A 26,060-nucleotide genomic window follows, 5' to 3' on the forward strand; every position below is an offset into this window, starting at 1 on the left:
GTGTGATCTATTACATTATTATTCTTTCGAAACCTTTCTAAAACATCACTTTGGAAAGATCACTCCCTTTCCAGGAGCATCACCATGAAAAAAAAATCATTTAAATGTGGAGTGTCAAGTCACAGAACTGGTTCCTACTGATCCCTATGTAAACCTGAGTCATTGCTATTAATATGTAGATCTGCAGGAGTATATGGAACGAACTGGATTTGGACTCAGATGACCTAGTATAATCCTGATTCTGCTAAGCACTAGTCAAGTAACAACAGACAAGTCACTCAACATCTCTGGCTCTCAGTTTTCTCATCTTATAATATGAGGGGGTTAGGCTAGATGACCTCGAAGGGTCCTTCCAATTTTGTATATCTGATCCTCTGATCTCAGACATAGAATCTTCCTGTAGGACATACCCTATGGAAATGGAACAGCTATCACTCCCCATAATGACTGGGTGAAAATTACTGTGCTCTGATTTGTAGACAAAGGATAACTTCAGGAATTATTTCCTTAACATATGCATTCACCTACCACTTCAGCTTTTTCCCCATTTTCTCATCAATGTCATCCATCATGGCACTGAAAGGAGGCAGAGTACAAGAACCTAGAGAGAAATGGAGAAAGAAATGTTCATAAATGGTCTCCCCCCAAATGAGAACTAGATGAAGGTCTCTGGTTACATATGTGTTTTTCCTTTTTGAGCACTTAGTCTGTGGCCTGTTCAGTCTGTGGATAAGGCCTGCCTTGCCCTGTCCTTCCCTGGTGATGAAAGCCAATGGTAGCCAACACCATTCTGTTTGCTTTGAAACAGTGCCTGAAAATCATAATCATATTTGTCTGTCTATGTTCACTACTGCTAGCTGTAACCACAGAATGTTCCACAGACTTTTTGCCAAAATACCCTGTGTTTCATAAGCTATATGTATGCATCAAGGAGTGTGTCTCATTTCCCCGCTTCCATTGATACTCTGTGTCCCCAAATACTTGGAACTCCTCTGGCTCTGCTTTGAGAAAATCAGAATCTCAAATTGGCAACTTACAGAACAGATGAATTATAGATAGTGAAACACATGACAAAGGATTGTTCAAGTTCCCAAACTATTTATTGCAGAAGTTTTTCAAATAGTGACTTCTGCATATTTATCTATCTATCATCTATCTATCTATCTACCTATCTATCTATCATCTATCTACCTACCTACCTACCTACCTACCTGTCTGTCTGTCTCTCTGTCTGTCTCTGTCTGTCTGTCTAATATTCTTTTAACTCTTTGGTCTGGAAGTATGATTTTTTCCTTGTAAGGAACCGCTTCTGTAGAAATTTCTTGTGCTAATACATCTCAGCGACTTGGCTGTAACTTTTTCTGTAATCTTAGAGAGTTGACTGAAACACCAAGAGGGTGGCTTGTCTATGGTCACATACCATATACAAAAATATAGATATGGTTATGTGTATACTTATATATTTATATACATATATATACCCCATGCTAATATGTCTAGTTATATATACATGTACACATATATGTGTGTAGACATACATATCAAGATATTTACATATTTATATGCATATATTAACAAACTCTCAGAAAAAAAAAGAAAAAAAGGATAAATCCATGACATTTTTTTAAGTTAAACCTTGATTATTAACATCTTCTTCATTAATGTTTTAAGTCTAGAATCCATGTTTATAACTCTCTTTCTCTCTGTCTCTCTCTTTTTCTCTCTCTCTGTCTCTCTGTCTCTGTCTCTGTCTCTCTCTCTCTCATCTATCTCTAAAGCAGGATCTGAACCTCAGTACTTCTCAGTCGTTTCCAAATTTTCATACTATGCTCTAGTCATCTTCTTCCTTTTCATCCCTCTTCCATTGGATCTTGGATTCTGCCCCTGAGATCTTGGGCTCTGATAGGCGAGCCTTTGCCTTATCTTGCCTAGAACCAGATCTTCACCTTATTCCCTGGCCATTTCTGAGCCCTGCTGCAGAGCATGTGTACTCCATGCTGCTTTTTAGTTTCCTCTTATGTGCTGTCTTTCCTCTTTGGAATCTAAGTTCCTTTGTGACAGAATTAACTTGCTTGTTTTTGTTTGTATCCCCAGCTCTTACAAAATGCCTGGCACCTAATAAGCAAGAAATACTTTATCATTCATTCATCATTTATTCCTGATTGTGACACCAACGCCTCTATTCAAATGTATCTCTTTACTTATGCTAAATTCTTATGGACTCTACAGAGTTAGGAAAATAATGGTTAAAGGGTTGAATAAAGAAATGAACAGAAGACAAGTCACTCCATAGGCTCAGCTTCCTCAGCTGTCATATGAAAGGGAGTGACCTCTATCGATGATATCTGAGTTGCCCTCAGATATGGTGGAGATTTGTACAGGCTCTTGAGAGTGTTCAGAATGTTCAGTATGAATATTTACACCTCAGAAGCTGGCAAACATTGCAAATCAGGGTTGGGCTATTGTTTTGTTGACTGTCTGGACTTAAGAAAATGAAAAGAAGATGTGAACAATAAAGATTTAACTTAAAAGTGTACCATGGGTTTATTTTTTTGGATGGGAAGTGAGCAGAACCGGTACACTCCTGGCTTAAGGTCTTTTCAGTTCAAACATTTTATGATTCTGTTGTAGAAATGAAGCATACTGAGATTAGCCAAGTCCTTTGAGTTCTTAAATAAAATGATTCTTTACACTTGGTTATTATTATTAGTTATGGAATTATTTTAACATTAATTATAGAGTTATAGGACATATTAATTATGAAATTATAGAGAATTATTAATATTCTTAGAGTGACAGAAGTCAGTTTATTTAAGACATTGCCTTCCCTCATCCAGACCATGTTTTCTTTGTTTACCCTCATAGGGACAGCTATATGCATTCATCCTTCATTGCCAAAGAAGACCATGCCATCAGAGAAATAATGACATGACTTGCACTTGACTTTGTTTTGAGTGAGGGAGGGCTGTGCAGGTCACCAGCCTCATTTCTCCTCCAGAGCCATCTGAATCCAGTGACCAGATATTCATAAGGATGATTGGAGATGACCCAGGATGAGGCAATTGGGGTTAAGTGACTTGCCCAAGGTCACATAGCTAGTGAGTGTCAAGTGTCTGAGGTGAGATTTGAACTCAGGTCCTCCTGACTCCTGCACTGGTGCTCTATCCACTGAACCACCTAGGTTACTAACAAAGGTAAGGGTGAGGTTGAAAACCAGATAGTGTTTTAAGGAAAACCTTCTTTTGACACATACTGACTTTTTCTTCAGAATGCATTTACACACATGTATACATGTATAATACATATACATATATGTATTATACATACATATGTGTGTGTGTGTATGTGTGTGTGCTCCTTTGGTCTGCCTCCAACTTCTTTTTGAGTCTGTGACTTGGAAGTTATGGTACTGTGTACCTGAAAGAACTTTAACAGCCCAGCGGGCTTGTAGGTCAGTTGTGGGGATGGCAGCACCGAGGGACTGGACGAGACCAATCACAGCCAGGGTTGGCTTCTCAAGAGGAGGAGGGAAGATGCCTTTATACAATGTCACCTCATTGTTTCTGCTTTTGATGATTGAGTCATCAAGGAAAGGGTAGGCATAACCATAGCCAGTTGCAAAAATGACGAAGTCAATGGGCCCAAACTCTGTCCCATCCTGAAACACTGCAGATGTCTCCGTAAATTCCTTCACATCGGGCTTGATGGATACTGCGCCACAGATGATACGGGCTGGAAGCTCATCATTGAATACAGGCTCTTTTCTCAAGGTTCTGCATGGAAAGGATAAATAAATAAATATACAGGAACCTTATAAAAGTCTATAGACCATGGAGCTGAATTTTAGAAGGCAAAAATAGACATTTGGGGTTATAATAATGATGATGATAAGCATTAATATGGATTTACTGTGTCCCAAACCCTGTACTAAGTTCTTCAATTTTTATCTCAGTTGATCCTAACAAAATTGTGTTCCTTTGTGATGATTCTGCTCTTATTTTCCATAATAATCCACATTTCTACTCTCTGTGCCGCTCATATAGGGTATTTGCCTGACTATTTCCCAAATGGATGAGAATAAAGAGTGACCACAGCTATGAAAGTGCCTTGAAATCTAAAATCTTGTTGCACTTGTAAGGGAGCTTCAGTGGCATCCTCACTGATCTCCCTCACCTTCACCCTCATCCTCACTGGCCTGAAGAGAGTGGATTAACATGCGGTGACTTTTGGTTTATTTTCTTCAGTTTAACATAAAACTAGCTGTCATTTTTTAAAATAGCATTTGATTTTCCTCCAGTTGCATGTAAAAATGATTTTCACCATGGATTTTTAAAAATTTTGTGTTCTAAATTCTCTCACTCCCTCCTCTCCACCCCTCCTTGAGGCACTAAGCAATCTAATGTAGGTTATATGTGTGCAATCAGTTGTCGTGGCTTCATGTTGCAATTTCACCGGATAAAATCTGCATGTCTAACAATAATAACAAAAATAATACCTAGTATTTATATGGTAATTTAAATTTTGCAAAGCACTTTGCAAATATTATCTCATTTTATCCTTACAACAACCCTGCCTGACCCAGAAAGTGGTTAGATGACTTGCCTATGGACAATAACAATAAAAACAGTAATATTTTATAGTGTCTACTATGTTTCAGATACTGTGTTAAGTGCTTTACAATTATTAACTCATTGATCCTCACAATAACCCTGAAAGGAAGGTGCTATTATTATCTCTATTTTACCAAATGAGGAGACTGAGGCAGACAGAGATTAAGTGACTTGTCCAAGGTCACACAACTGATACATATCTGAGGTTGGATTTGAACTCAGATTTTCCTGATTTCAAGTCCAGAACTCTAATCCCTACACTTCTTAGCCCCTTTAATACTCTCATTCTCAGGGGAGTCTAATGTTTTCCTCCTTCTGCTTCAGAGCCCCAAATGAAATGAAGTTTTACAAACCGTGGGATTTCTCTTTGTACCTCAGCAGCTAGATGGCATAGTTGAGAGAGTTCTTTTGTACTAGGACTCAGGAAGATGAGGTCAAATCCAACCTTAGATACTTCCTATCTGTATGACCCTGGGGAAATAACTTAATCTCTGTTTGCCTCAGTTCCTTTGACCATAAAATGGGGATAATAATAGCACCTATCTTCCCTTGTGGTTATGAGGATCAAATGAGATGATATTTGTAAGTCATTTAGCACATAGTAGGTGCTTAATAAATGCTTGTTCTTGATGCTGAGTGAACAGAACCAGAAGATCGCTATACACAGTAACAGCAACATTGTGTCATGTTCGACTTTGATGGACTTACTTCTTCTCAGCAATGTAATGGTCTAAGACAATTCTGAAAGATTCATGATGGAAAATGCTATCCACATACAGAGAAAGAACTAGAGAGTTTGAATGCATATCTAAGCATACTATTCTCTCTTTTTTTCCTTGTGATTTTCCTTTTTTTGTTCTGATTCTTTGTTTATAACATGACTAATGTGAAAATACGTTTAACATGATTGTACATGTATAACCTATATCAGATTGCATGCTATCTTGGGGAGAGGAGAAAAAAGGGAGGTGGGAAATTTAGAACTCAAAATCTTATAAAGGTGAATGTTGAAAACTGAAAATAAATTGATTTTAAAAAGTATTAATTATGTAAAAAACCTGGGCAATGAACTAAGGAGGAATGGACATAGTTTATTTGGAAAGTCTACCCAATCAAGGAAGATCAATCAATCAACAAACATTTATTAAATGTCTATTATATTAAAAAAAATAAATACTTGTTTTCTTTTCCTTCTCCTCTACTTTCATAATTTGGAAATACAAATTTATTTCACCTCTGGAAACCATGTAATCTCATTTCTCACACCTTAGAAGATAATAAATAGCTTGTGATAACTTTTTGCCTTTTTTATGATGGAGATAGAGACGTATGAGAAAATATTAAAAAGCAAATCGTGATAGTATGACATAGTGGATGGTGATCTGGCTACTGTGGAACCAGGAAGGTCTGTGTTCAATCCTACTTTGTCACATCCTGGCTGTGTGACCCTTCAGACTAAGTATCCTGAACCCGCAATACCCTATGTGACTCTACTGTTCTAACTTGCAGAGAATGCACTGATCCACTTTGGTAGGGGGAGTTCTTTGCACCAATGAAATTACTGGTTAAACTCCTACTCCTACAATGAGAAGGGAAATGTAAGACTTTTCAGTGCTAAATTTCCAAACCCAGAATTTGTCACCCACAAGTCTGTGCAAAAAGGGAATTTGTTTTAATTGAACTTGGGTACAAAATCTGCCCCAGGTCTCTGGAGCTTAATCATCTGGGAAAATTCCAGACTGTTTAAGTCTTGTTTGGAGAAAAATAAAATAAAGTGAAATGGTAAATGATCTAACCTTGAGGAACTCCCTTGGCAAAATGCCCTCCCTGAGGTTGATTGCTATCTATATGGCTTAAGAAGATAAGTTAATAAGCATTTTAAAAACATTTTTCTATATGCCAGGTACTGATAAGATAAGCCCTGGAGAGCTGCCTAAATCAGAAATGTAAAAGGACTTTCTTAAGATCACACAATTAATAGATGTCAGAAGCAATAGTTTAGAATTAAGATGAGCAAAAGTCAAAAAGCATTTATCTGGGATTACAAAAAAGGCAAAAAACCAAGGTTCCTATTCTGAAGGAGCTAACATTCTAATAGGGAAGATAAAAGGCAAGCAACTGGATACAAACAATATCTATCTCTATCTCTATCTCTATCAATCTCTATCTATCTGACAAATTAGAGAGAATCACAGGGGGAAGGTAATAAGATTAAGGAAAGATTTCTTGCACAAAGTGGGACATTTGCTGAGAGGTGAAGAAAGCCAGGGAAGGCAGAGGGCAGAGATAAGGAAAGAGAGAACTACAGGCATACTGGACAGTCAGTGAAATTGCCCAGAGCACCTCCCTTTTCAAACCTAACAGTCTATGCCACTACTATCTCATGAAATTAAAAAAAATATAAAATAAAACAGTTATTGGCTCTAAGAAGAGAATAACTTGCAAAGCTAGAAAAGGACATTGTGTAAGAGTGTCACACTTTCTTATTTTAAAGAAGGAATGCAATGATTTTTTTCTCTGAAAAATTAAATGCTTTCTTCCCCAGTAGATATGTGGTGGAAGAAAGTAAACAATTTTCAGAATAACTACAAACTGTAAATGACCCCTTAAAAACATGTTCCAAATCACTAATAATAAGAGAATACAAATGAAAACAATTTTGGATTTTTACCTTATATTTTGAAAATTTGCAAAATTGATTTCTCCTCTCCTCCCAAATAGGAAAAGTCAAGTTCGAAGGAAACACCCCTAGTGAAACTATGAATTGGTCTCAAGAAAGTCAAAGACAGAAGCAAAGGTCCAATATATATCAATATATGGATAGCAGCATTCTTTGTGGTAGCAAAGAACTGGAAACATTTAGTGTCCACAGGTTGAGGAATGGTCAGTATGGGATACATATGACCCTGGGTATGTTCCATATTACCCATCAAGTGGATCTTACTAGCTTGAATCAGGTACATGAGGAAACAGAGTTGTAGTCATAAGCCATCCCCTTACTTTTTAAACTATATAACATACCCATTGGAAGGCATCAGGCCATAGTTCTCATGTTTAAATCGTGAGTTCATCGTCTTAACATATAACCAGTCTGAGATAAAATTAGGGAGGAGATTCCAGAGAAAGTTTTTGAAACGAGTTATATACACCATATCCCAAGGGTAGCCATCATCCCAAACACGACTCATTACCCAAGAACCACTTCTTGTGCTAATAAAGACCTAGAGAGGGAAAAAAAAAGAAAAGTGATTTAAGTTTCAGTGATTAACTTGTGAAGAACAGAAAGAGAACCTTATAACTACATCCTGGGCAATCTCCATGCACCCCACTCAAACCTTGGTTAGAAACCTTTTCAAAGAAACTCCTGGAGTCAGCAGGAAAAATTCATAGTTAAAACCGGATAGGAGAATACTTAGCTTCTTCAAGTCCTGAAAGTTCACCAGCTGGTATTGGGACTCAATAAATACTTAGTGAAATGGATTCATTAATGGATTTTTAAATTGAATTGAATTAGGTTAAACTAAAATATGATGAATGTAATGTTCAGTGAGGGTCAACTGTCTATATGCTTTGGGGATGGGCTGAGTTTAGAAGGATACCCCTATCCTCCCCTACAGAGAATTTTGCCTGAATTTGAAAAAGAGCAATAGTGTGTAATGAAATGACTATTCGACTGATGAGGGGTGAGGCAGAAGAGGGAGGCAATGGGTGAAGAGATCTGGGCTCTAGTATAGGACCCACTGGGAAAACATGGGTGATTGTAGGCCAGTCAATTTACAGAATGAAAGGATTGGACTAATATAAATAGCATACAGATCCTTTGGAGACATTATTTTATTTGATCCTCACAACCATTCTGAGCAGTTCACATATCATGATTTGATTTTACTTTTTAGTATATCCATGATTTAATTGGTAAAGAGAGCACTCAATGAGGAATTCCCTCTACTAATGCAGATTAATGCCCGTGTTGCCACTCATAGTCTTTGAAAGTTGTCTGAGCCATTGACAGGTTAACTGACACGTAGCCAGTACGTATGTAAAGGCAGAATTTAAATCCAGGTCTTTCTGTCTCTCTATCTACCACACAATGATTGCCTCTCATTCTCATTTTATATATGAAGAAACAAACAGAGAGTTTGTGTGACCTATCCAAGGACAAAAAGTTAGAAAGTAGCAGAGCTGGGGGAGTTAATGGTAATTTTTTTTTCACAATTAGATATTGCTGTAATGTTTACAAAGTGTTTTGTATACATAATCTCATTCAAATCCCCACAACAATCCCCATGAGGTGTGGGATGAAGTAGTTATCACGCCCATTTTGCTGATGAGAAAACTGAATCCAAATGGGTACATGATTTAGATATAAAGAGTGACATAATAAATTAGAGAAACATGGAAGAAATTTCCTGTCAGATCTACAGATTAGGGAGAAATTTGTGAGCAAACAGAAGGTAAAAAGGACAATTTTGATTATATAAAATCATTTTTTACACAAACAAAATCAATTTTATTATAAATTAGGTGATTTTCCAGCTTATTTTTTGTTGTTGTTGAGTCATTTCAGTCACATCTGACTCTGTGACCCCAGTTGGGATTTTCTTTGCAAAGATAGAAGAGTGATTTGCCAATTCCTTCTCCAGCTCATTTTACAGATGGAGATCTGAGGCAGATAAGATTAAGTGACTTGTCCAGGGTCACATAGCTAGTAAGTGCATTTAGAGACTGGATTTAAACTCAGGTCATCATGATTCCAGACCTAGACTTGAGATGTCACATATCCCCAAAAGTTAAGTCCCTTATTTTCACCCACATGTGCTAATCTTGTTTTTATGACAAACCTTCTCTTCTCTCACCCATCTCTCTATCTCATTGGAAATTCCTTGAGGAGAGGAACCATGATTTGTGTGTCTTTATATTTTTTACAGGGTCTAGTTGTTGCCTTACCTATAAGCAATGTTCAGTAAATAAGTATTAAATGACTTAGGGATGGCAAATCCCTACAAAGCAGTGTGGTATAGTAGAGAGTGTATTGAACGTGAAGCCAGAAGAAAACTGGGTTCAAGTCTTTCCTCTGACACTTGCTCCTCTGTAAAATGGGGGCAGTAATACCCGTGATATTTGCTTCTCTTATAGAATTGTTGTGAAAAGCAAATGAAGAAATGTATGGATAATGCTTTGAAAATCTGAAAGCGTTATACAAATAATGAATACCTAGGACTTAGCATGATGCCTAGCATAAATAAATAAAAGTTAATAATACAGTTCCTGTGACTAGGTATGCCTTTCCCCTAAAAATGATGGTCAATCTGATCTATTTACATGTGAATTTAGGCATTCTTTGATTATGCATTTTAGGGGAGACGTAAAGATAAATAGACTTTATCAAGGAGTTTACAAACTAATCAGGGTGATAAGTTATACCAAAATAATGCAACATAAAATATTTAGAAGTAAGTAAAGGTTGAGATCTGGAGGAAATTGAGGTTGGTGGGTAGCTAGGTGGTGCAGTGGATAGAGCACTGGTTCTGGAATCAGAAAGATTCAGCTTTATGAGTTCAAATCCAGCCTTTGACACTTTTTAGTTGTATGACCTTGGGCAAGTCATTTAACCCTATTTGCCTCAGCTCCTCATCTGTAAAATGAGCTGGGAAAGAAAATGACAAACCCCTTACCTCTGCCAGGTAAATTCCAAATGGTGTCCCAGAAAGTTGGACATTACTGAAAAAATGACTTAATGGCAACAAGAGAAGGGAGGACTCTGTGAAAGAGGTGTGTCTTTTGATCTTCAACTTCAATAGCATGTGAGGCCTTCAAATATGTGAATTTTCATGAAAATATCTACAGAATTTACTTGCTTATTGGTGAATATCACCTGATCAAACTTTCCTATGGAAAATTGATTAGGTTGTAAAAGATCAGAAAAGTGGATGAATCTTTCCCGGTGACAGGGTTTGCCCCATCACTAATCTTTAGCAATCCATCGGTTAGAGTAGAAAGAGTCTAAGTTCTTTCCTGAAAGCTTTTTGTTTCCATACCTGTGATGCTGTGTGACTGAGCTCAACGGCAATATCTGATCCAGAATTCCCTAGGCCAATCACAAGCACTCTCTTCCCCTTGAAGATTTCTGGACCCTTATATTCCCAGCTGTGGATATAGCTGCCTTGGAATTTTGTTAGTCCTGTGAGGGGAATGGGAAGCAAATTGAATTTTTAGACATTTCCAAACCAGTTTCCTGGCTGTCTCCTCAGCCTCCTGCTATTGCATCCAGGCCTCACTTCGTATTTCAAAATTTTGTATATATCCTTCCCTTCTTCCTTTCCCTGCCTGTCTTTGATGTGTTGTCTTATAAGATTTTTAAGGACAGGACTTGGCTTGTATTTGTATCTCCAGTGCTTAGTACAACACCTGGTTCGTAGAAAGCACTTACTCATTCATCTGCTAAAGGCATTATGGAGAAATCAAACTATTTTGGGCTGTACATTTGCTTTAAAATTCTAGTTACCCTAATGATTAAAAAAACACACACAAAATACATGAAGATGTGCCTTTGCAGCTTGTGGTTTTTGACAGAGAAGTCAAAGGGATGTTTGTCAAACGGTCACTAGAATTTGCATATTATTCCATTCAGGTGCTTTCATGATTTCAAATTTTAGATAGAATCTGAAAATAATATTTTTATCTTTTTGTTGTTGCCCTGGATTTGGAGTCAGAAGACCTGGGTTTGAATCCCTACTTACTGCCTGTATTTTCTTAAATGGCCAGGTAATCTGTCAACAAGCATTTCTGGATGCATGTTGCTACTGGGTCCCAAGGAGATACAAAGACAAAACTGACACATTCCCTGCCTAAAGGAGTTGCAGTCTATCAGAGGGGACAGTAGGTACATATGCGAATGTTACAGGGTAATCAGACAAAGTCAGAATCCTCCATGGATAGGGACAATATTCTGAAGCTTAAATGGATCTTGGTACTTGTAATTTAAAGGACAATTCCCTTCTAGCCCTGAGAGAGACTGACTGTGCTTTGCATTTGGAGAGAGGAGATCTACCCACCTGGAAGTTTTGAACACATCTGGACAAAGCTGAGGGGGCAGCAGGGATAGCAACAGCAGAGATGACCATCAGGTCTCCCAGTAGAAATCTTCTAACGTGTGTTTTGGAACTTAGAACTGAGGATAGTAGGTTGAGCTCAGAGCCAAACCTTGTCTTTATGAAACGAAGAACCCCTCCTGAGGCTCTCTGGTGACTGTCTCTTTATGAACTAAGGCAACTATCCAAAGAAAAGTTTTATTCTTTAATTCTTCCCTCTCCTCATGTCTGTTGCTCTTCTGATTTTCTCACCATTCCTTTAAGTTGTTTCTTTATCTATAATTTTTGCTACACATAAAACTATAGTCAATCACCAGTTGGTGAATCCCTGCCCTGGATCACCACTTCTCAAGGAGCCCCAATCCTGCTTCTCACTTCACTCCTGGCTCAGTCCCCTCTCCAGAATGCCTTCTCCTTCCTCTCTACTTTCCAACTCTCCTGTGTGTTTTGTTATATCTTGTTAGAATATAAGCTCCTTTTGAGAGCAAGGACCGTCGGTTTGGGGCATTTTTATCCCCAGCATTTAGCACAGTGCCTGACATATAGTCATCATAGTAAAAATGGTATGTATCTATTTATCTGTCAATCATTTCTATCTATATACATCCACGTATCACTATACATCTCTCTACCAATCTAATTATCTATCTATCTATCTATCTATCTATCTATCTATCTATCTATCTATATATCTATCATCTATCTATCTAGCTACCTATCTATTCATCTATCTATCTATCATCTATCTATCTATCATCTATCTACCACCTATCTAGCTAGCTAGCTACCTATCTATTCATCTATCTATCTATCTATCTATCTATCTATCTATCTATCTATCTATCTGTCTGTCTATCTACCTCTCTATCTACCTACCTACTTATCTTTCTATCCTGAGTAATTTGTACTGTATGTACTTGTTTTGGGAAAAGGGAAATGGAGAAGCAGGTAGCTGAATGGAAATATACAGAAATGAAATGGGTCAGGTAATTCACTAGGTATTCTCAGCAGGAGGAAAGAGGTGTGGCTTGGGAGAATTCAGTCCCACCTTTTTCCAATAGGGCAGTACTGGAAAGAAACAACTATGCAGACAACTTTTCCCCACAGCAACACTGCTGGTTGTAAGTATACCCAGAATACATACAAAATAATTACATGATAGCTTTTGGAGGAAGAACCAGAGCAGTTAGGGAGGAGGGAGAAAGGCTTCATGGAAAAGATGGTTCTTGAACCAGAATTTGAAGGGAACAAGAAATTTCAAGAGCAAATTGCTCAACTGCCTCAGATTCGTCTTCAGTAAAATGAACAGGTTGGATGAGATGAATTTTAAGTTTCATTTTAATCCTAAAATCTATTATAATGTTAATAATTAATAGTAACTAAAATAATACTTAGCATATACATAATGCTTAGGTTTACAAAGTACTTTATAAATATCTTATTTGATCCTCACAAAAATTCTGGGGGGTAGATGTTAATATCTCCATTTTACAGATGACAAAACTGAGGCAGACAGAGGGGAAGTGCATTGCCAGGGTTACATAGCTAGTACATTTCTGAGGCCAGGTTTAAACTCAACTCATCCTGACTCCAGGTCCAGCATTCTAACCACTGTGCCACCTACCTGCCTCTACGATCACTGGTCATATATGGGCATTGCAGACAAAAACATGGATGACGGTAGTAGTCACAATGATCAATTTGCTTTGTTGCTAAGGACTAAATGTCATATGATTGATATAATTGCAATGACTCAGAGTGACTATAAAGACTGATGATGACCATCTCGTATCTGAGAGACTAGAAGCGATCTATGACTTCTTTCCCAAATTTCATACTATAAAAACTGATAATCAATCAATAATAATTTATTAAGCTCCTACTCTGTGCAAGGCACTATACTGGGTGCCAGGAATCCAAAGCCAAAAATGAAGCAGTCTCTACCTTCAGATAGCTTATATTCTGTCAGGGGAGACAACATGCAAGCATATACAAAAATATACAAGCATCTACAAAATGAAAAGTCATGTTTTTTTTCAGTCAATCACCCTTGGTGTGGATGGGCACTACCAGTAGGGAGGATAAAAATCGATAAGATGATCTATGAGGAGGCACAGGGCTCACAGTCCTACTCAAGACCCTGGTCAGACCCAAGGTTGGACACAAGATGCGTACCCTTGCCAAATCACACCATGTGCTCTGGATTGTCCTACCTCTCCTGTACCCATCTTTATACAGGTTGACCTACTTGCCATTTTTCAGTAACATTAACGTATTATAGTCAACTGCACCATAATATTATGAAAACTGGTTTATTTGGGGTTTGGCTTTCCTTTTAGTTAATGGCCTACAAAAGAAAACTGATTAGGTTATTCTATGTAATTTTGCAAGGAGACACAAGAAATGTCAGGGGACTGAAAACTTAGCATGCCTTCCTTGGAAATGCTCCAAAGTATATCTGGCCTCTTCTTCTGGTAATGTGAAAGAAGAATAACTCTGGAAATACCTGTTATACTTGTGCTCTTGAGCTAATGCATGGTTCTCTGGTGATAATTCTGACATTCCTTTTGAATTATTTTTCCTGTAGAATTTTGGCTGATACATATTTTCTTATATATGTTCCTGGGAGAAACTCCAGTACATTCATTTGCACTATGGCTGGATGAGGTTGGGGCACAGTCTAGAACCCAGCTGTTTATAATGGACATTAAACTTGGAACCTAAGCCTCATTGTTCTCCAACCCCTGAATGAACAGACTCAAAGGTGTGGTACAAGATGTTTTCCCTCTCTCTTCTTGCCCTCTTCCTTATCTCACATCACTAAAATGTTTTCACATATCATCTCTTCCTTCACCCTTTTATCCCATGGCAAGGCAAACCCCTCTAAATACCAAAGTGATACCATTTCATCCCATCTTCTCCAGAAGATTGCCACTTCTCTCATTTCTCCTTTCACTAATATTCAATATTTTCTTGTCTACCAGCTGCTTCCCTACTGCTAATTATATGCCCATGTCTTCCCCATCCTCAAAAAACCCTCAATTAATGGATGTGTCCATCTTCACTAGTGATAACCCTATACCTTTCCTCACTTCTGTGGCTAAACTACTTGAGAAAAATGTCTACAAAAGTTGCCTCCCCTTTTTCCCCTATTACTCTTGTCTTAACTCTCTAAAGTCTGCCTTCTAACTTCATCGTTTAACTGGGACTTCCATTTCCAAAATTACCATGATCTCTATGGCCAGATCTGATGGCCTTTTCATAATCCTCACACATCTCTTGACCTCCCCAGCCTTTGACACTATCAGTCAACTTCTCCTTGAGAATCCCTTTTCTTCAGGTTTTCCTGACACTTCTCTCTTCTGGGTTCTCCTCCTGTCTATTTGTTGACTTGACTTTTCAAATCTTCCTCTGCATAAACACAGAGTCAATAGTAATGGGAGATTTGGAAGATTTGCCTTAGAGAATCCATAAAAGGGCAAGTAGGCTTCTTCCTTCTTGGACCAGTGAATTTCCTCCCACAAACACAGTTAAAGCCTTGCTTGCAGGCTGCAACAACCCCTTTCCCAAGATTGTAATGGTGCCTCTTATCCCAGGGCTCTCTATTCCCTCCCACCTACACAGAGGGGAAGAATGGTGTGTCTTTCCTGGCACCTGCCTGAACTGTTTTCATTCCAGGTGAGAAAAAAATGTCTATTTCCATATCTGGGTAACTATGAATTGCTATAATGATTATATATTAAAAGGCAGTATAAAGTCCTGCAATAAGTAGAAAGCTGGCTTTGAAGTCAGGAAGACCTGAGTTAAAATCCTACCTTTGACACACACACTGGCTTTGTGACCTTGGGCAAGTCACTTAACCTTTTAGTAACCTAGGTAACTTTCTAAGACTGTAAGTTGCAGATACTTACTGATTTATACTGATAGAGGGAGTTAATTCATTTACCTAGAGTTCTTGATATCAATGGAATCATAATCTTGCAAAAAAAAAGTGTGCTATCTTCTGTATCCTCTGTATTCCATACTTAGTCATGAATTTTTCTCCTATCCATAGTTCTGATAAGTAAGTTTGTCCATGTTTCTCTAATTTGTTAGTGATGTGTCCTTTTATATCTAGATCACATACATATTTAGATCATACCTTTGTATAAAGTATTGGTCTAGATCTATTTTCTTCCTTACTCCTCTCCCATTTTACCAGAAGTTTTTGTCGAATAGTGAGACTTTATTCCATTACTTGGAGTCTTTGCGTTAATTGGACATTGTGGTATTAGAAGCATTTGCTTCAGTGTGTTGTATTCCTAATTTGTTTCAGTGACTGAGCTCTTTATTTTTATTTTTTTTAAAAAAACATTACCCTATTGTTTATCATTAGTGCTTTGAAGAATACTTTGAGGTCTAGACCCCCTTCATTTCCATTTCTTTTCATTGTTTCTCTTTTGATTCTTGACCTTTTTTTCCTCCACTTGAATTTTATTATTTTCTCTAGTTCTGTCAAGTAATCCTTGATTGGTTGATTGGAACATCATTGAATAAGTAAATTAATTTCAGGAGTTTTGTCATGTTTATTACATGGGTTCATCCTACCCATAAATCATTAATATTTTTCTAATTGCATAGGTCTTTATTTCTGTAAACAGTTGCTTGTAGTTGTATTTAATGTAGCTTTTATGTGTCCCCTGTAAGATAGACTCCAAGGTGGTATACATTCCATAATAATATTATATGGGATATCTTTTTCTACCTCTTTCTACTGGATTTCACTGCTCTTACAGAAAAGATGATGATTATTGTGGATTGAGAGTTGGGTCTGAATTCAAATCTGACCTCAGACACTTATTAGCTGTGTGACTCTGGGCAAGTCACTTAACCCTGTTTGTCTCAGTTTCATCATCTGTCAAAGGAGGTGAAAAAGGCAATGACAAACCACTCCAGTATCTTTGCCCAGAAAACCCCATATAGGGGTCACAAAGAGTGAGACGCAACTGCAATGACTAAGCAACAACTGACCACAATGTAGTGATGTCATTTTGGTCCTATTTGAGAATGAAGGACAACCAAATCAATACACACATACACACACATATACACATATATATACACACATACATACCTATATACATACACATGCATATATACATATAAATACATATACATACATACACATATGTGTGTGTGTATATATTTAAACATACACACTGTGTATCACTTGGAGAAAATGCCCATTTATTCCTATGTTTTCTAGTATTTTAAAGAGAAATGTAGATGTTTGAAATATAAACATAGAAAATGACAGTAAAGCTTAATTTTTACAAAAGTATGCTCTCTTTTTCTCTTTGCAACATATTTGTTACCTGTGCAGAAATTGCTGGGTTTTATGGAAGTTGTATGGGAAACTCTGTATCTTTCCTACTTACCAGGAAAGGAATCAGCTGGCAGATTGGGGTACACATGGTGTCCTGAGCAAATCAGCACAGCGTCAAATACAGATGATTCCTTATTTCCATCCTTTTCAGTAATAACATCCCACTGACCAGTGACTGAGAAATTGGCATGTTTCTTTATGCTAATAACCGCTGTCTTAAAGGAATCCAGAGGGGAAAAAAACCCATATAAATACATCCACATGCATGTGAAGGTATACATACATACACGTGCACAGAAATATGTAATTCTATGATCTCTGCAGTGTTTCTGCGGTTAAATGACATATTTTTTTTGCTTTGTCCTGAACATTAGGAGATGGATTACGTGATTAAATAATCATCGAACAATCTATATGTTTAAAATAGAAATCACTGTGGCTAAAATGCCTTAAAATTCTCTGAAAATAAATCCCTCATGGAAAGATAGTCTTACTTCTTCCTGTCTGACCCTAACCTCCTATCCTTTCCACCCCATTTCCTTTGCTTTCCTCATGACCTCTGTCTTTTCACTTCTCAACATTTTATCAATTACGCCTGCTCAGACTTCACTTTTGTCCCTTCCTAATCTTCATCCTATAGTTAACCCATTCCACCCCACACTATCCTCAACTTCTTCAGCCCCTTTATCCTATAGCTGCCCATTCCTTACCAAACTCTAACTGAACTGCTCCCATTATCTACCTGCTTTACTTCTCCTGTGCTGCTAGATGAACTTACCCTACTCTACCAGGGTCCTTAGGACACCAAGGTGACCCCTTTATTCCTCTCTAATTGCCTCTTTATCTCCTTCCACACCAAAGCTATTCCAAAACTTTGCTTGTCTCCTCAAGCCTCCCTTACCTCCCTTTCCCCATTCTCTCAGTTGAGGATCTCTCCTCTTATTCTACTGAGAATACTGAAACCATTTTTTTCCTGATCTCTCTCTTCTCAAAGTCTCTTCATTTCAAAACCTCTTGGCATCATCCTCTCTTAATTTATCTTCCTTTTCTCCCAGTCTCTGATAACAAGGTGGCCCTTCTCCTTATCATGATATACCTTTCTCCATATGCCCTTGATCTCATGTCTTTTATCGGCTCCAGCAGATTGTCCCTTAAATCATCTCTTCTCTCTGTAATCTCCTACTTCTCCCAATCTACTGTTTCCTCTCCCTGTCCAATTCAAACATTTCCAAGTCTCTTCCTTAAAATAAATAAAAACCTTTCAAATCCTTTCACAACTTGGACCTCTCTTAGTTTCCAGCCTAATTATATATTACTCCCCTTCCTGGACCCTGCAATCCCTCCAAACTGGCTTTCTTAACATTCTCCACACAAGGCACCATCTCCCACCTCCTGTGCCTTTGCACTGGCATCCTTATAATGCACACCTTCCTCTCCTCTACCTTAGAGAATATGTCTTCCTTCAAGCTCAAACATCACTGTCTGCATACCTTTGTAAGAGTCAACCAATCAATGGACATCTATTAAGTGTCTATGATATGTCAGGTATAATGCTAGGCCCTGGGGGTAAAAAAGAAAAAAATCAAATAGTCCTTGTCCTCAGGTAGCTTCTATTCAAATGGGAGAGATAACATGTAACTATATATAGATAAAAAAATATACAAGATAACCTTGGTATGGGTGGCAGAGACAGGGTTGACAATACTTGACTACTTAGTAGATGTGATGGATGAGGGAGAAGAAAGAGTTGAAGATGACTCTACAGTTGTGAATATAGGTGACTAAAAGATAGTGGTCTCTTCAACCAAAATAAAAATCATTGAAAGAATTGTGGGTTTGGATGGGAGAGGAAATAAGGTGGGAAGTGGCAAGATAATGAGTTCTACTTTGGACATGTTGATTTTGAGTTGTATCACCACTTGGTGATATGTGATTGGAATTTAGGGATAGAGGCTGGGCCTTGTGAATATGGGAGCTGTTAGCATAAAGAGGACAGTTGAAATTACAAGAGGTGATGTAATTACTGAAAGCATATGTAGGGAGAAGAGAGCCCAGGACAGAGTCATACGGGGCACACATTCTTGGGGAATGGGGTCAAGATCAACAACTCTGCAGAAGACACTAGTAATAAATGACCAGACAGCTAGGAGGAGAATCAGGAGAAAGAAGTATGATAAAAATCCAGAGAGGAGAGACTAGTGTATTAAAATCCGGAAGAAGAGTAGTCAACAGGGTCAAATGCTTCACAGAGATCAAGAAGAATTAGTACTGAGAAAAGAACACTGAATTTGGCCATTAATAGATTATTGGTGAACGTAGAGAAAATAGTTTCATCTGAATAAGGGAGTTGCAATCCAGATTATAAGAGACACAGAGATGAACGCTTAGGGAGAGTATGGAGGTGAGTAAAAATAGTTTTTTCTATGAATTTGACTATGAAAGGAAGGGGAAATATAGAATGATAACTTGAGCAGTTGTTAGGATTTAGTGAAGGCTTGTTTAAGGTCAGTGAGGATCAAAGGATGTCTGTAAGCAGTAGGGAAGGAGTCATTGTATAAGGAAAAATTAAAAATTAGGGAAAGATGAGATGAAACAAGGTGTAAGCTTTCAGAGGATACAGGAGAGGCAAGAGAGAGTACAAATTCAAGTTGGTGTCTGCTAGAAGAAGCATCACCTCTTTCTCTGAGACTTGGATTAAAGTAGAAGAGAGTAGTTAATTGAGTCATCTAAGCGGATACCGTCCCAGATAACTTTGATCATCTCACAAGTGGATCAATATGGCTAAAACTGTACAACAAATTCAGAAACAAGTCAGTAATTAGAACCTCACTGTTCCCCAAGCCTTGAATGCCCTCCTCCTCATCTCTATCTTTCCCTTCTATCTCTCTTCTTCAGGGTGACTTTTCCAGTTCCTTCAACTACGAATCAGATTAGCAGCTCTGAGACGATGTTCCATCTACTCTGCATATATTTTGTATGTACATAATTGCATGTTCTGTTTTCCATTAGAATGTGAACTCCTGGAACACAAAGACAATTTTTTGTCTTTCTCTATATCCCTAGTGCTTATCTCAACTCCTGGCACATAGTAACTGTTTAATAAATATTTTTTGATTGCTTGATAAGCTGCCTACAGACTGTGACATTCATAGCTCTTATGTTTGGCATGAGAGTATATTGTTGATTGTGGACAAAGAACTTTTATCTCCTACTCACTCAATGAATGGCTTTGTGGGGCAAAGTTTCTTTATAATCTGAATTTAATTAAAATCAGTAAAGACAATTTAATCTGTGATACATCCTGGAACACTTGGTTTTAGCACTATGTTGGTTAATAAACCAAGTAGAAGGATTATCCTTCACAGAAAAGTATAAGCAGAAACCCAATATATGACTCAGAAAGTTTTTTCCCCAACATTGTTTTTTTTATATTAAATTGGTAAAGAGTTCCAAGAACATATCAAAAGTTAGTATCATTTCTTGGAATAATTCATGTATTTTACTCCTCTGGCTCTGTGTGTGGGTGAAATTCACTAATTTAGTGAAAGATAAAGAAAACAAGTAGTTTCATCACTTGTCTAAATTTTTTGTCATTTAGTGACACAATCCCCATTAGGTGACATATTCCTTTGAACCAACACCTATTAGAAGGGAGCCCAGAGCTAGCCTTTCTTGATAGCAATCTAAACCACTATTCAAAAGTTCTTGGGTTATTCTTGGAAGATCAGGGCCACACAGGTATTACGCCAACTGTGTCTGTGTGTCTCTTCATGTTATTTTTCTATTGTTTGTCAGTATACTTTGATTCCAGTGTGGAAGGGAATGTTCCACTAAAGAATTGTCACATGAATTAATCTATAGGTGACAGATCAAATTCATGTTAGGTCTGTGAAGGGTACGAACATTTAGCCTCTATTACTATATCAAATGTGCTTGCCTCATTCTATACATTTCAATGTTAAGAAAAACAAGCAGATAATGGAAGTCTTACCTCAAATTGTATATATTTTAAAAGATTTTTCTTTTGAGCAAACATCTTTATGTATTTCTGGAGTTCAGTGTTATGCATATAGTTCGGATAGTCGTCAGGATAAGGGAAGTCTGGGAAACACATCATTTCTTTGCAAGAGTTAGTGAATACAGATTGGTAAATGCTGGCCCTTCCTTCTTCTGCATGATCCTAGTAAGAAAAACACAGTTTAGAGAATAAATCAGCAGGAAACTTTATGGAGTTGTTGAACATTAAAGCTGGAAAGAATTTTATTTATTATTTAATCTAGTCCCCTTGTTTATCAGATGAGGGAACTGAGGTGCAGAGGAAGAAAATAAATTGCTTACGATTGCATAGGTGGGGATCTGGGGTTCAAATCCAGCTCTTGTCACTTAAATTCCAATGACTATTCATTCCACTGTGGAACACTGAAAAAGAGCTAGCTCACATCTATCACCTATCTTTTTTATTGATTTCTCTGTTTTGTGGTTATTCAGTTATTTTCAGTCACGTCCTACTCTTTGTGACCCCTTGGGGTTTTCTCAGCAAAGATGCTGGAGTGGTTTGCCATTTCCTTCTCCAGCTCATTTTACAGGTGAGGAAACTGAGGCAAACAGGGTTAAGTGCCTTGTTCAGGGTCACACAGTTGGTAAGTGTCCGAGGCCAGATTTGAACCCAAGAAGAGGAGTCTTCCTGACTCCAGAACTGAAGCTCTAGCCATTGTGCAATCTCGCTGTCCCTCTGTGTAACACTTACTTTTAGGTATTCATAGGCAATAACAGTCTGTGTCTTACTTCCACATAGCAACATAAGTAAAATGTTTGTTTCTAAAAAAAAGACCTTTGCTTTCATGAGAAACTTGGGACTGGCAAAAAAAGTGTTGTAATTTCTAGAAAATAATCTGACCTTTTATCATCCTTCTATTCAACTCTGAATGCTTAGCTAGGTGATGCAGTAGGTAGATACTGGGCTTGGAGTCAGGAAGACTCCTCTTCTTGAGTTCAAATGTGGGCCCAGACACTTAGTAGTTGTGTGACCCTAGGCAAGTCACTTAACCCTGTTTGCCTCAGTTTCCTCATCTGTGAAATGAGCTGGAGAGGGAAATTGCCAACCACTCCAATATCTCTGCCATGAAAACCCCAAATGGGGTCACAGAGAGTCAGACACAACTGAAATGACAGAACAGCATTTAACTCTGAACCTAGCTTCTTGTTCACCTGAATTATCTGTTCCAGTTACATATGCTTTGTATTGGTTATAATAACATATAACCAATGTGGAATGCTGAAAAGTAGGCGATTGATTACTGAATTTAGAAGTATTAAGGTCTTGCCTCGAATTGAATCTCTTCAGAAGAATCTCTTTAGTTCTTGCTATGTGTTATGAAAGAAACTAAGCTTCGGCTGTCTTACCTAACTTTGATTGCTGCAAAGATCACGAAGGAGGAAGAATTATCCCCAATGGGGTCTTGCCACTTCTTTCCTTCTCCTTTGATCCAGTGTTTTGTGGGACACGGTGTGTGTAAAAAGGGGGCAAGGAAAGATGTTTTCCATTGGCTGATGGAGAAGGAAGCCATTATTCTGGAATGATCTTGTAAGAATATAAGAAACTGCCTTGTAGACTCTTGGGCACATGGAACACAGAGTCCAAGCTAATTTTTGCATTGTAAAGTAAAAGTCTATCTCTCTGGCCAATCACTAAACAACTCTCTCGATTTTTTCTATCAAAATGATGCTTCTGCAGACCAAAGGCAAACTGTCATCCGCATCCTCCTCTTCATCATCTCGTAGATTTTTATGAGAAAGGAACCTCAGAGGTCAACCAGGTCAATCCTCTTATTTTACAGATAGAAAACTAAGGCTAGTAAGGGTTAAATGAAATGTCCAAGATCAGTGTGAGAGGTAAGATGGAAACCAAGTGCTTTGACTCTAGAATCACTAGATTTCTTGGCACTAGTTTGCATTTATATTGTATCTTACCGCTTATAAAGCACATTCTTCAAAACAATTCTATATAAATATTTTTATCCCCATTTTATGGATGACAAAACTGGATGTAAGACAAGTAATGTGACTTGCCTATATTAACATAATTCACAAGTATCAGAATCCAGAATCATCTGACTCTAAATCCCATTGATCTCCCATTTGACTAGGCTGTCAATGAGAAATGAATTTATCAAAGGTCAAACATTTGTCTTTTTTTAGCTTATCAGGGTGATTTACCTAAATTTCATAAATGAAAACAATACCCCTGGGGCTCACGAGCTGTCAATTACTCTTTCCAGACCCAAGCAGGTGCAACTTTGGGATAGATCTAAGCAAACCAGCCTTTGTCAAACATCATTGCTGTTGTTGTCGTTGAATTATTTCAGTTGTATCCAACTCTTCATGACCCCATTTGGGGTTTTCTTGGCAGAGATACTAGAGTGATTTGTCATTTCCTTCTCCAATTCACTTTACAGATGAGGAAACTGAGGCAAGCAGGGTGAAGTGACTTGCTCAGGGTCACATGGCTAGGAAGTGTCTGAGGTTGACTTTGTACTCAAAAAAGTGAGTTTTCCTGACTCCAGGCTTGATATCCTATCCACTGTACTACCTTGCTGACCTTCAAATATCACCAGGTGTCTCCCTTTCATGACTCCTTAATTTTCATTGTCCTCTGCTTTGCTGTAGAGTTCATAGAAGCATCTCTGACCTTTTCTGCTAAGGCTGGTTGCAGACATCTTCATTGCTGTGAGGGTTCAAGGTGGCAGCTGGGAACTCCTGGCATACGCCTGATCTTCTGGCCATTTTGGTGCTGTTTTCCAAAGCCCTTTTTGCCCATGACTCTTGGGTTTAGTTTTTCCCTCAGTAAAGTAGGCAGGTTTGAATTTGGCAAGGGACTGTCACTGTCCTGACTTGGAATCTTAAATCCATCATGCCACCATGTGTCAGCCTCAAAGGATCCCCACTAGTGAGCTTACTTTGTGGCATTAGTCCAAATACACTGAATTTCCCCCAAAGCCACTGAAAATAGAGGTTTCCCCTTACATGGGTACCCTGGTTTTCAGCTGCCTGTTGAAGTAAATTATTCTTTTTCCTAGACAAGAATCCAAGCTTCAACAGTAGAAAATCAATTTTGTCTTCCCTAAAGTTCATACCTAAAGCTTTTGGCTCTCAGTTTAATCTATTATGGGTTAGCCCTTCAAACTTGCAAGAGGTTGGGCCCTGTATTAGGGCCCCAAATCCATCTTGCCAGCAAAGTGCTAATCCTTACAAGTTTGAAAGGCCTCACTTAGAGGCTCAGTGACAGAGAGTGTATATCTGATCTGAGGATGAGCCTAGTTAAGTTTGGAGATACGTTACTGAAAGGTTGGCCAAGAGGCAATGATTTTTTTTTTCCAACAGCAAGTCACAAACACAATTTACTAAAGAGTTGGAGAGAATTTCAATCAATGTCCATGGTACAATTAAAGAGACAATTTGATATAATGGAAAAAAACAAACAAACATTGACTGCAGTCAGAAAACCTGAGTTCAAATCCTGCTTCCCTCTGTAAAATAGTCAATTCACTTATCTTTTCTGAACCTCCAAAACGAGGCAGTTGATCTTGATGGCTTTTGAAGACCCTTCTGGTTGTAAATCCATGATCTTTTGTTTTTTTTTAAGAAATAGATTTGGGCAATTCCCCTAAAACTCCATCTCATTAGTAGCTATAGTAATGTTTTAGCCTTCATAGTGCCGTAAGGTTTACAAAACACATTCTCTATGTCATCTCATTTAATCCTCACAGCAACCCTAGTAGTAGCAACCCTATAACTCCCATCTTATAGGAGAGGAAACTGAAAATGAGAAACAAAGTCATTTGTTTAAAGGGTGGCACAGCCTTTCCCTTTGCCTTTTGGAAGCTTTTACCATCTCTCAAACAAAGTTTACACTTTGTTTTGCCATAAAAACCCTTCTTCAAGTCCCCAGTGTGGTGTCATGAAATTCAACTCACTGTGTATTTCCACAGGCCCCCAACATCATCACTCTTCTCAAAGCAGGTCGGCTCAAGCCCTTCTTCCAAACATGCCCTGATGGAAGCCAGGCCGCTCACTCCAGCTCCAATGATTGCTACTGTCTTCCTCATGGTCTATACAGGAAGCAGAAGTCCAAGCAGTTTGTTCAGCAGCATTATCACTTAAGGCTTGGTAGGAAAGGACAAAATTGTTTTATACACTAAGCTATGACTCATCTGCATCCTCCCTACATAGTAGCATATACTTATGCTCACATACTAACAAACTCAATTCTATTAAATCTTACCCCTCCTGGGTCAATGAAAGAGACAGAGATAGTGGACTGGAGGTTGAGTGGACTGAACAATAAACTCGGAATCGAAAGTCTAAGAGTTAGAGAGGAGCTCGGAAATCATTTCCTCAAGCTTTCTCATTTTACAGATGACAAAACTTACCTAAGGGCACAGGCACAGTAAATAGCAGAACCAAGATTTTTAACCCGATTATTTTTATTCTGAATACAGAGGTGTTTTTTAAAATTTGTTTGCTTTTCTGTATTTCATCACAGGTCTAGTTTTAGTCCTATCTAGGGACTTCATATAAGACCTACCTGTATCCTTCCAGCAAAGCCTGAAAAATGAAGAAATTTGACCAGTTACCTCATCCATAAAGCGAAGATAATGCCTTGTCTCTCTAAAGGCAGAAATATGGACCAGATAACTGGTGAAAATCCATACGATCTATGTTTCTCTGATTTCTTATGATACTACATGATTTGAGAAGCTCTTTTAGGTTTGAATATGCCAAAAGTCTAAACACTGACCAGAGCTGTATATGCTGATAATTTGTTGTTAACTTCCTGGGATGCTATTCTGCCCAAGTAGGAAGGATTCCTGGCTTTTCTCTTTGGACTTCTGTGTTCTTACCTTTGAATCAATCACCTTCCTTCTTAGAGATCATGAGCAGGTCTAAAAAGGCAGTAGGAAAAAAAATGTGATTTTAATGGGTTTCGACATAGAA

At 38.0% G+C, this 26,060-nt stretch overlaps 1 protein-coding gene across 1 annotated transcript in view; it reads right to left on the reverse strand.

The window, feature by feature from the left end:
• LOC140529762 (putative dimethylaniline monooxygenase [N-oxide-forming] 6) overlaps window positions 1-25,373 on the reverse strand; it is a 30,380-nt gene extending 5,007 nt beyond the window's left edge. Inside the window, exons 1-7 of the mRNA XM_072648668.1 lie at window positions 25,040-25,373; window positions 21,058-21,246; window positions 17,119-17,281; window positions 10,649-10,791; window positions 7,632-7,831; window positions 3,418-3,773; window positions 529-601 (exon numbers count right to left, since the gene is read on the reverse strand). Coding sequence (XP_072504769.1) covers window positions 529-601; window positions 3,418-3,773; window positions 7,632-7,831; window positions 10,649-10,791; window positions 17,119-17,281; window positions 21,058-21,246; window positions 25,040-25,171 — 1,256 coding nt within the window. The 5' untranslated portion in view covers window positions 25,172-25,373. The remainder of the gene's footprint in view (window positions 1-528; window positions 602-3,417; window positions 3,774-7,631; window positions 7,832-10,648; window positions 10,792-17,118; window positions 17,282-21,057; window positions 21,247-25,039) is intronic.
• Window positions 25,374-26,060: the final 687 nt, after the last annotated feature.

The sequence above is a fragment of the Notamacropus eugenii genome, chromosome 2 (genome assembly GCF_028372415.1).
Source record: "Notamacropus eugenii isolate mMacEug1 chromosome 2, mMacEug1.pri_v2, whole genome shotgun sequence".
Lineage (NCBI taxonomy): Eukaryota > Metazoa > Chordata > Mammalia > Diprotodontia > Macropodidae > Notamacropus > Notamacropus eugenii.